Source organism: Chaetodon auriga, chromosome 21, assembly GCF_051107435.1.
Source record: "Chaetodon auriga isolate fChaAug3 chromosome 21, fChaAug3.hap1, whole genome shotgun sequence".
Classification (NCBI taxonomy): Eukaryota; Metazoa; Chordata; class Actinopteri; order Chaetodontiformes; family Chaetodontidae; genus Chaetodon; species Chaetodon auriga.
Window position 1 is genome coordinate 5,870,509 of NC_135094.1, and position 12,201 is coordinate 5,882,709.

A 12,201-nucleotide genomic window follows, 5' to 3' on the forward strand; every position below is an offset into this window, starting at 1 on the left:
AAGCAACATCAGGCTATGTATTTATTTACTGTCTTGTCACAGTTTAATATAAGGAGTGTGTGCACAAGTACAGAAGTAGTTATTCTGTTTATCCTCCATCTTGGGTTGAAACAAAACTATAATTCAAACCAGTGTGTTTCGTATATTATCAAACCCAGCATATAAAGAAGAAAAGAGACTTAAAATATAATTTCCATTTTTATTAAAACCATACAAACATTTGTTGTCAGTTATAAAAGAGCAAAGTGGCTCTTCTGGCGGAGGGGCAGTGCTGGGCCCTTGAAGCTCCGCTCTGAGCCAGATGTGTCTGGCCTCTAACCAGGGCCTGGGAATCCCTGCTTTCAAAGTCAATTCTTTATTGGCCCCAGGATACTCCCCATTTCCTCTGCTAAACCTACAGAAAAGAGTATTGTATTTACACATTATATATAAAAGAGCACAATAAATGTGAAAACTCAAAAAAAAAAAAAAAAAAAAATCAAAGAAAAGTAGAATGCATTTCGCAAATCTTAACTTTTCTGATATTCAGACTTTTCTTATATAAATGTTCTGTCATTTTATCTTTTTTTTTTTTCAGGTCTCACAAGACACTTTAAATGTTATTCTTTAATTTTTTCATAATTCACAATGGAAGATTGGCAGTGATCTTTCTCTTTACCGACAGGCAGATACTTATATAAGGCACATACCTCGATGTAATTTCCCTCCTTCAAAGGAAATGATTTCTACTTTTTTGAGAAAAAAACAAACAAAACCAAAAAAAAAAACAAACAAAAAACACCATCAATGCACAGCTACAAAAATGACAAAAGTACCAAAGAACAATAAAACAATTTGTACCTCATTGCTTTGACGCTGAATAAAAGGTAAACTACTCAATATTCTGTGTTCAGTCACATAAGACTGCAAGGCAATACTAACACTGTTGACAAAGTCACTGCAATACTTGATGGCAGTACACATTCTGAATTTAAGAGCTTTGGAGAAAACAATACGGATGATTTCCTATGAAACAAAACACGTCACTTTACAGCATTTATCATCATGAGAGGGAAGTTCATGTGCTGTGGACCACTGTTGGCCATTAAGACACATCAAAAACATGAAGTACTCATATCTATTTATGTCAGCATACATAAAGCACCAAATGGGACCTTTGATCATCAAGGAGAAAATGTCCGTGTTCACATCAGCTCTGAGCAACCGTGCAATCCAACGTCAATAATCAAGATTATCACAAACAGAATATAAAAACACTGTTATATACACTTGTGAGTACCTTAGCAGACTAACTAAATTGAGCTATTTAGATATCAAGTAGACGACTACCTACGGTGCCTTGAAGACTTGGATGGGTCCATTTTTTTGGACTCGATACCGAACCGCAGTTAACTCTTGACAAAAACACCACTTGGTAAAACTTGGTAGAAGCACTGAAACATTTACAGATTCACAAAAGTAACGTTTAAACAAAATGACAACAAATGTAAATACACCACTTATTCAAACCTATGATATCTAAAGTTATCATCAGGGCCCGTTAAATTAATGACCCATGTCTGACCTGCTGTAATAAGAATGGATTTAGCGGCTTTGTACCTGTCAGCGATCAGAACGGTAGATACTTGGCACATGGGCTAGTCTATTACTTATATAGACAGTGTTCATGTTTAACCTTGAATACATGCATTTTTACCATCAGTGTGTACAGCAAAAACAGTGACAATACACAGAATACTGTTTTAAAGGAGTGAGCTTTTGCTCACCATCACATAGTCATACAAAGAGAAGAGCTTCCAAAAATAGCCTACATTCCAGAAAAGGAATATAACTATTTATCTATACATAATTTTGACACATCCCATTTCTGTGTGGGATGACATTTTTACAAAATAAATGGGTTTGGCAACTGCCTGTTCCACAACACTTTTAAGTACATAATAAAGTTCTCATAATTGCCACTTTGGTCTTAATCTTCACATACACCAGAGTTTTTCTCTTCCTTTTTTTCCATTTTTCCTAAGGGAGGAGAAAGCTGAGAGAGAGAGAGCAGCTACTGCATGATAGCCAGGAACTTGCTCTCCTCAGCAAGCGTGGTGAGGAGAGAGCTCATGTCTCCAATCGCCATGTTGTTTAGGCCAGGGGCCACACTGTGGAACGCCGCGGATGCTCGAGGGGTGGTCAGACGTGATGAGGTTCTGGACAGACCCTGGAAGATGGAGGGACTCAACACCCCTGAAACCAAGCTACCCTGGTCAAAGCCATCTTCCAGCATGGCACCAAAGTCCAGACTTGCATTTTCATCTAGTACAACAGGCACATTGCCGTCCACTGTGCTGGTCACCTGGTCTGCACCAGGGGAGAGAAGGGAAACCGAGTTCCCGCTGCCACTGCCACCACCTTGTCCCACAGACTCAGTCATGGAGTCCAGTAAGCACTGCTCCTCCAGGACAGGGAACGAGGAGGCCTTGTGATCCGCTGGTTCATAAGAGAGGCAGTCACCAAAGCCCTGCTCTAAGTATCCATGGTCTGGAGCCTCCAGTTTCAGCCCAGATACCTGATGCGCAAGGGAACAGTGGTCCCCACTTCTCTGCAGTTGTTGCTGCTGGTTGAGACTAGCCTGGATTTCACTGGAATTCTCGGGGTTGAGGTACTGCTGGGTCCGGACTGAGTTCCTGTAACTGTTGATTGGTGGGTGAGGGGCATGGACCTGCCGAGTGTGATGAAGAGCAGTTCCCTGGGGGAGGTTAGCTAGGTTGTCCATAGAGACCCTGCTAAGGACTAGGTTGTTCCCGACCTGGCAAGAGGTGCTGCTGTTGTGGTTCTGCTGAAAGTGGCTCTGTTTCTGAGGTCCATTGGAGGCCTGCTGTTTGAAACTCTGTGGAAGAGGCCCATCAATGATCTCTGAGAAGTTAGGCCTTCCAAAGGTGTTCGTAGAGTTGTGACCTGTACCTCTCATCTCCATGCAGGAGTTAGGCGATGTCTCTAGCTTCACCACAGGGTTGACACAGCAAGCACTTTGAGACTGATTAGCCTGAGCACAACTGTTCTGGATATCAAGGGACACTTGCTGCTGTACCACCATGTTTCCAAACCTGCCAAAAGGCGCAGATACAGGTCCACGCTCTGAGCCCGACCACCTTCCACACTGTGTCTGGTGGTTTTGTTCCCTCTGAGGAGACCTGTCAGCACTCCCAGAACTAACTTCATTCCACTGGATGGGAAGCTTACTAGGGCTCTTCCGTTCTGCTATCTGGTGGTGCTGTAGGCTGTGGGACCCAAGGAAGGCCATATTCAACCCTGAAGTCTGGATCTGTTCTATTTCCTCCATAGATGGATGAGAGGTGTCCCTTTGGCTAGAAGCTATTTGGTCCTCAGTGTGCATGTAGGAGCCACCATCCACCTGAACCTGGGAGTGGAGATACTGCACCAGGTCATCTGGTAGCATATCCTCATCCCCAAGCAGCAGGCCAGCCTCCCCATCATCCTCCATGGCAAGGGCTTCTAAGGCTGCATGTTCTGCGATGCTGGGGGTGTACGGTGAGTGCTGCAGGCCTCTCTGCAGGTTGCCCTCTGAGCGTGTGTAGTTCTGCAGGCTAAAGTTGCGAGTTTCAGGTGTAGAATGATGAGACAGAGGTGGAAGGGGGTGGAGGTTGTTAAGGCTGTTGAAGCGTTGCACTGGGGGCAGATTGCAAATATCAGGAGCCTGCGTCCGCACTGGGTCACTGGCCCTCCGGTTGCTATTAAGTGGTCCCTCGCCAGGATAGAGGACCCTCCTCCTGTAGCCTGCATGCCCCATATAGCCATTGGTATACCCGTTGGTGCCATCACTGCAGCGATGTGGCCTTACTAGAGGTGGTAAGGAGTGGTTGCTGTCACCCTCATCCATCATGGCCATGCGAGTCTTCAAGCTCATCCGCTCCATGTTGGGTAGAGGGGTGGGAGGTGGGCCACCAGTTGCTGCTGCATACTTGGCTTTCAGGTGGTAGTGCTGTGCTGGGGTTAAATTGAGCATCCCCCGTGACCCCCCTCCTCCTCCTATTCCTAATCCCCCCACACCTCCACAGCCCCCACCTGAGAGTATTCCTCCACCCCCTCCTCCTACCCCACCTCCATATTGGCTTGCCTCGCTGGACCGGCGGGAGGCATCAGTGGAGATAGGGTCATATGAGTCGGTGGAGCTAAGGTTGTGGAGGCGGCGGTGGTGGGCGGCTGCCATCGTACCCTCACTCTGGGAAGCCTGGCTGGAGCGTCGACTGGAGAAGCAGGGGGAGATGCCTGAGGAGCGTCGACTGCTGCTCAGGTAGGCCGAACTGGTGGCACTGCCACTGCTGTCGCGCCGGTCTCTAAGCAAATTAAGCACTGTTAGCTCGGTGCTGCCCAGCTCAGCATGAGCAGGTGGCTGAGGAGCAGACACCCCCCATTGCCTGCCCAGACAGGATCCTGGGAAGAAACACAGAGAGAGAAAAAAGAATGAAGAAAGTTTGAACACTGACCCGAGAGAACGAGGAAATTATGTGGTGAAAGGGAGATTACAGGAGGAACAGAGAGAAAATGCCAAATAAGTTAAGTGTAAGTGTGGAGAGATCCCTCAAACAGATGTTGCCGTAGACAACAAGCAGCACTTGGCCATGAAACATTGTTACATGCTATTTTCTCTGATATGATATGCGGCTTGATATGGTTTTGATAGCATTTTCCAGCGGAACAGTAAATTTTAAGCATTTGTTTTGCCTGAATGCTTCAGCCAAAACGGGCAAGATGGAATTCAGGATAATGTATTTCTCACAGAGTGATTTGTACAAATATTTGTGGTGATGTGTGAATTCTGTGTGCCGGTGCTTTTTAACTGTAGAATGCCCACATGAGCTTGACCAAGGGTACTAGGTGCTGTCGTGAATTTGCGAGGAGGTTTTGGAAAAACGTTATGAGAGCATTTAAGAATTGGTTCTTGTACCCAGCTGGACCAAAATTCAAGGATTTTCAAACAAAATAAAAAAGTTGAAAAGTTAATCTTACCCTTCCCCAGGATGTTGGGTAGTGTGGAGCCTTTTGGGGGCGGTGTAGGGGACAGGGGCCCCAGCCTGGGCAGCGCTCCGTTCACCTGCTTCAGCCTCTCCATCTTGATGTGCTCCATCCAGCGCAGGGGGCGGCCAACACTTCGCCTCGCCTGCAGGGTCAGCATGGCCGTGGTTGCCGTGGAGACTGTGGAATCCATGATGGGGGCCGGCTCACCCTCACACTCCTCGTCCGCCTCCTCATCGTTTTCCTCTTTCTCCTCGTTCTCCTCCAGCCCCTCCCCTGGCGAGCGTCCGGCGCTCACAGCAAGCTGGACTCCACTGCTGGGATAGGTGCTGATGGGGGACTGGTCACTGCTGCATGTAGACTGACCGCCAGGGCTTGGCTGAGACGTCTGACAGACACAGACCAGGGAAGAAGAAACCATTGAGAGGAGGGAGGAAAGAAAGAAGTAAGAAAAGCAAATGGCCGTCTAGTTTACTTCAGGTAACACACAGGAAGATATACAATGTCGCATGTCACAAACAATGATACGATGTGGTCGTTTGAATGATGCATTCCCTGCAACATTAGCCAACGATTATCATTCACGAAAGATGACTGAGCATTATGAAACATAACTCGACTCACTTGTTTATATAATCAGCTTGCATAATCATTGCAGTTTGAGCTGGTTCATCAAACACGAGAACCAACTTCTGCATTTACTCTTTCAGAAAAAAAAGTTGTTTGGAAGACAATGTTTTGCACATTACTGGGGCATGAGTAATGCCTCCCCTTGTGATCCAATCGGGACACCCCCCCCCCCCAAACACACACACGCACGCACACGAATGTTTTAAAAGAGAAGCATGTTTTGGGTTGTTTTCAGGATAAGCAAATAGGATAAAGGCCTCTTGTGAGAGCGGCTAGTGCCTAATTAGGTTGTTTACTGAATTTTAGGAACTATGTTGCACAGAGGAATAATGAAATCACTTTTTCTGGCATCAAGTATAAATACTGTGTTCGAGGGTGTTCATCCTTTTTAACTGTGTGAATGAATTTGGCTGCACAGTGGAGCTCTGGGCAGGATCAGGCATACTTTCAATGTCCTCACAGTCCTGACCAAAGGCATGGGCTTTGCCCCTTTGGTAAACATGACTGCCACTCTTCAAAGTGTCGTACAATGAAATGAGAAGAATAATCTTTTATGAATGTGAGGGATGAGGGGAGCCCACAATGAGAGCCCAATCTGGCCTGTTTTGGGTGAAAGTCAAGTCAAGCAGTTGTGATGAGATGAGCAAATGTCCGACAGACAATGAAACGATGAGCACAAACGGAGAAAGTGAGACTTTCAAAGAATATTTTACAAATGCAAGATGAAGGGATACCCATCTCACCTGATTACCCACTGTCCTTAGAAAGGGAAGGAGAGAAATGCCAAAGCATTGGATAGAAGAAAAGGTTTACTCATTAGAAGACTTCAGTGTTAAATGTGCATGCCCCCAATTCAATATTGAATCACACAGAAACCTAAATACTAGACCTTTAGATTATATGAAAGTCAAGGAATTAGTGTGAGAAAAGAATGAAAATAATGTTAAAGGTTGATGTTAAGTCTCACCATGGGCTTCTCTGTCTTGATGGACTTGACTTGCAGACATTCATCCTGTTTTGAGGTAGCATGGTTGTACTCCCTTTGGTCCGTATATCCACCCAGGGGCAGCTGCCCTGGTGACCGGCCCTGGCCGTTTCCCCCAGGCTCCCGGGGTTGGGGCGGGGGGCGCGGGTAATCTCCACGCTGTTTCTTGGTGACGTGTGCCTCTGGCCCGTGCACCGTCTTCACGTGCTTACGTAATGAGCTCGGGTCTGTGTAGCGTTTGGTGCAGCCTGGGATTTTACACACATACGGTTTCTAAAAATGAAAGGAGAAAGGTGAGCTGTGACAAACATGTTCCTTCGTAATGAAGGAGCAGAACCATCTGAAAGTATGTCAGTACCTCATTTGAGTGAGTGCGATTCTGATGTTTCGCCCGATCTGAGGCGTTGGAAAAGGCCTTGTTGCAGCCTTCGTGTTCACACACATAAGGTTTCTCTCCGGTGTGGGAGCGTAAGTGAGTCTTAAGGTTTTCAAGACGGGAGTAGGCCTTGGTACAGCCCTCAAACTTAAGGAGAGAGAGAAGAAGAAGAAGAAGAGGACATCACTCACACAGCTTTTCATCTGTAAAACAAATGAAGTCAACTGGGCACACATAGCAGCGTCCTTACTGTGCACTTGTGGGGTTTTTCCCCAGTATGCCTGCGCATGTGGACCACCAGCATGTACTGTGCCTTGAAGGGCTTCTGCTCTCGAGAGCATTCCTCCCACCGACACACGAACTCCTTCTTCTCCCCGTGGATGTGGTCGTTGTTGATGTGCTAGTAAAAAGAAGATGACAGAACTTTGACCAAAGTGCATTATTATAAGCTCTTGTGTTTCTGTACATGAAAATGAAGGATGGACCAAGTGCAATGTTATTTTGCCTTGAACTGATTTATTGTTTGGCTTGAGGAATGTTTCCTCGGCAGCACAGGAGGCAAATGTGGCATTCTCTTTCCTGTTTTCCATTTCTTTTAATGTGGTACGTTCTCCGTTTAATTTCTTCCATCTCATTCCTCTAACTCTTTCCTTTCTTTTCTGCACAAACACGGTGGGGGGAAAAAAAAAGAAAAAGGCAGACTTGTGAGTCTCAGTGTCCGATCTGAACAGGATTTTCAAATAAAACCCTGTCACTTCGCATCACATTGGGCCCTCGCCCCTCCATGACAAGCGCTGACAGTTGTGCTGCCGTGGCAACTTCCAATCTGAGGCTTAGGAAGAAGGGGAGGAGGGAGGGAGGTGAGGAGATAGGGCGAGAAATCAAAAGTTCAGTCGCGGCGTCTGAAATGCGAGGGCTTTACAACTCCAGCCAAGCATTATATCTGCGAGCACCACCTTTCTCTTGCTCCATCCCCTTCTCGCTTCCCCTTTTTTTCTCCGTCTTTTTCCTTCTCTTCTCACTAACCGTCTTGTAAAACCGAGTAAGTGGTGAATGTTACAGAGCAACGAAGGAGCAGAAAAAAAAAAAAGTCACGCAGAGCCTCTGGGGACAGTCAACATCTGGCTCTCTTTCAGAGACAACACTGTGGTGGCCTCTGAAGTGCCTTTCCGGGAGCAATTTAAGCCCAGGGAGACAGACACAATATCCTGACCAAAAGAAAACGATATTATTAAATTCCTAAGGAGCAGAGAAGAGTCTTTTTACCTTGGGGGTGAATGAAGAGGGACGGTTGGCAATAGAGGAAGAGGAAATCGAGACTTGACTTTGAATGCTCCTAAATATCTGGGGAAATGCGCTTTCTTTGAGCACTTACTTGCAGGATTGTTGAGCTATAAAACATGCGGAACCACAGCAAATAAGGTATTCAGGGTCAGTTCCCCTCCAGGCATGACACTGCTCCGACAACAGCATCTTTGTCCCAAGCCAGTGCCCTGCCCACTGGCCACATCATGACCGGAAAACATCCTATTTTTAATCTTTGTTCACAACGTTTTGACCCCGAGTCTCCTCAAACCACAAAACTGCCGCACTCACCTCCCAGCTGATGGAGGAGTATCGACAAATGAGTCAGCGCAGTAACAGCAGGGAGCGACAGCGACGGCAAAGCGGAAAATTGACACTAATATATCCGCAAAGGACCTCCATTATTCTCACTTGACATTTTTTTAATTTCAAAGTGACAAAACAAGACTAATTCCACAGAAAATGATTGGGGACTGGATGACCACAGACGTTAGTGAAGTTTCCCCAAGATTGATCTCCTCCCCGGCTCGGTCAGAGCCTCAGAAACCCTGACTCGTCTTCTCTTTTTCTTCCTCTCTGTGAGGGAATCCCTGTGGCAAGCCATCGGTCTGTTGTGAGCAGCGTTCAATATCCCCCGGCTGAGAGCGATGGGAGAGCGCCGTGGCGTGGGATCACGCGGGTGGCTGGCACAACACGAGCGCACGCACACACTCGCACACACAGATGGATACACACTCGCGCCCTGTTTGTACAAATGAAGGAGGTCGTTGACGGGTGTGATGCATGAGCCTCCGAGCTGACAGAGAGGGGGACAGACAGCACGGGGAGAGGGGCCGCCGACAAACCTAATGGCATGATCTAATGGCAATTCTTATTGAATCAATAATCTCCATGCTGAGCAGACAGGCCCCGTTGGCCGGCTAAATCGACAAACAGGTGCTGATAGCAGCGGCGCGGCAGGTTATTCATCTTCCCCCTGCCAGCTTATCGGCCAACAACTGTAAAAACGCCACCAAGATGGATTTAGGAGGGAGTCGCTCGACAGGAAGCACCAGGGACACGGACACAGGGGACACTGAAGCCGTATGTGACGTATGAGAGGTGCACACATAGGCACACACACACACACACACACACACACACACACACACACACACACACACAGGTGCAGGTGCTGTTTTCTTGGTCCAAACCCTCGCTACTTGGGCGCATGGCAAAAACATCCATAAACTTAAACAGCACAAAAGCACACCAACAATTTTACACTTGGATTTAAGTTTTTATGTTTTGGAAAAGAAATGAAAGGTCTGAAATTATTTTCCGTGCCTCTACGTGAAAGCTCAAATTCGTGCATCTCTCCACGTGTTATATTTGCCATTTCCCAGCATTCGCCCACTTCAGTATCCATCTCCATGTCTCCTTATCAAACTCTCTCTGGGACACAGGCCTCATGCATTAGAATGCAAGCGTGCATGAAAAGAGGGCCTGTTTACAAGGCAATTTCACTAAGCTGTGGGACCCGCAACACCGTTTAGCTTTATCAAACACCGCCTAATAAATCATATGCTCTTTTGTGATGTCAGTTGCTGAAGTGCTTTGTGTAAAGAGAGGGGGGGAGGAAAGAGCATGAAAAAGCCAAAGACGGGAGGAGGGAGGAAGTGAAAGGGGGGAAAATTTCGTGAGCGAGGGCAGGAGGGAGGATGTGAGTGAGTGAGTGAGTGAGCGAGCAGGGGGCAGGGAGCTAGAATTGGCATGTGTAATTCAGCACAGTCTTTTCATCTTAGAGTAAGATACTCTTGACAGATAAGGGGCCTAATCCTTCTCCTGATCAAAAAAAATCTGCATTTTGCCAATTAAAAGCCTGCGCCAGCAGCCAGGGAGGGGGGCTGGCTTCAGACTGCACCCGCGTTTATCTCCCTTTAACACCGGGGAGGCGCACAGCAGCCGCCTCGACAAGGCTGCACACAGGGAGAGCCGGCTCCCCAGCTAAGAACAAGGACATCACAGCGCCACCTATGTAGATGACCTGGAACAGAATGGCAGACTGTGGGGGGGGTGGGAAAGGCCTGATGAGCTGTGAGAACACACGCATGCGGACCACCAACCCAACCAGACACCCCTCATAAACGGTCTACAACATCAGCAGGCCCACAATGTGAGGACAGAACCTAAATTCTCAGACTGGATCGGTTCAGCAGCTGACGGTTATCTGCACACAAGCAGTCAAGGAGTGACCCTAAAACAAATATACCTGAAATGGATTATCACAGAAAACTTTTGCAAATAATCTGAGAACAATAAAAATAAGCTAATTCATGTAGCAAATCTGCATGATGGAAAACTTCTCTGCTGATCCAGGTTTGATCACCTTTAATAACACACTTCACTAAGAAAACTGCTTCCCCCACAAAGGACAATGATACATTTTTCCATCATGCATGAGCAGTGAAAGTGCACAGCTCCTTGCAGATTTCTCCGTGGTGAAGTATCAGTAATAGATCCATGAGAAAATAATAAGAGATTGTTGAGCAAGGCCATATTAGGGAATTATGGGAGTGTGGGGTTGGCATCTCTGGCGACAAAAAAACGGAGCGAAAAAAGCCCACTTCAAGAGAGACATTAAAGAAGCCACCAGGCCTTATCTTTAAAAGTACTCCCTCCAAGGGGAAAGAGGGGAGGGGGGGAGAGAAAATGAAAGAGAAAAGCAGAGAGGGAGAGGTTTATGCCCAAAAATGGGGAAGCGAAAGAATGCGGAGCTGAGTGGAGAGGGAGCTGGAGAGGTAGTTGAAACGTAATAAATGAAATAAATACAGCAAACTAAAATTGACACCCGCCTCGCTTTTGCTGACTGGGTAGGCCAGATAAGTGAGCTAAATTGCATAGATCTGATGTTTATCTTATCGGCTGCACCGAGAGCGCTTTAACGCAGATGATAAAGGAACGCCGTGGCATGTCATGGTGAGAGCATGTTGGAGAGTGTAAAAATATGCATGAAGAGCGCGGCAGGAGTGCTTTTGAACAAGGTGGAGAGCGATGAGGGTGGTGTGAAGGCTTAACTCTAAAATTAGGCCAGCCGCAAAGGAAAACTGGTATTACTTTTAATAGTTCACAAAAACGTTTATTTTCACGACGCAGATCGTGAGCGCAGGTGAATTTCTTGCATGTTTACAGACTGTCGCTCGACATGAATCCTCCTGTAGGCTCAACCTGGTGGTTAAATTGGTTACAGCCGAGAGAAACTGGCTTTTTCTCATCATGTTTTTTTCCCCCCCAGAGCCATTTCAGAAGACAAGTACAGGGGGAAGGGACGCTCCATTGTTTGGTTATATGGAAATCCCCCCACCCCCAAGCCCCTCCCAGTGTGTGAGGAGACCCACTGTGGTCCAAATACTGTACTTATCCTATTACTGGGGGGGTGGGGGGGGTGCGGAGAGATAAGAGCATTTTCTCGTCCGCTCTGCTGAATTAGAGGGCAGGGATTCTGTAGGCGAAGACTTTTATTGGCATCTCTCTGCATATCTGCATGTGCATAGAAAATGAGAAATAAGACGCAATATCAGAAAGTCAAATGACGGAAAAAGAAAAAAAACATTCCAAGATGGAAAAATGGAAAACTAATAAGGATTTTGTTGCTCTCTGTCTACGCGGCGATCTGATAATAAGTGCAGCTCGGCAAGGTTAGGCTGGATAGCGCGTGTGGAGGAATGGGAGGACGTTGTTTTGCTCAGATGGCCACCTGGTGTGACTACAGTAGGGGGGGATGTGAGCGAGCCTTTCCTCTATTAAGAAGCTGTCCTCTCCTCCTCTCCCACCACCTTAACTCATCCCGCCCCCTGAAACAGGGGCAGGAAGTTGTCAAGATGCTCAACCTTTGAGCCGA

The 12,201-nt window shown here is 46.9% G+C and overlaps 1 protein-coding gene across 1 annotated transcript in view; it reads right to left on the reverse strand.

The window, feature by feature from the left end:
* Positions 1-192: 192 nt before the first annotated feature.
* gli3 (GLI family zinc finger 3) overlaps positions 193-12,201 on the reverse strand; it is a 92,425-nt gene continuing 80,416 nt past the window's right edge. Inside the window, exons 11-15 of the mRNA XM_076761511.1 lie at positions 7,267-7,416; positions 6,999-7,163; positions 6,623-6,913; positions 5,020-5,413; positions 193-4,443 (exon numbers count right to left, since the gene is read on the reverse strand). Of these exons, the coding sequence (XP_076617626.1) occupies positions 2,054-4,443; positions 5,020-5,413; positions 6,623-6,913; positions 6,999-7,163; positions 7,267-7,416 (3,390 nt within the window). The 3' untranslated portion in view covers positions 193-2,053. The remainder of the gene's footprint in view (positions 4,444-5,019; positions 5,414-6,622; positions 6,914-6,998; positions 7,164-7,266; positions 7,417-12,201) is intronic.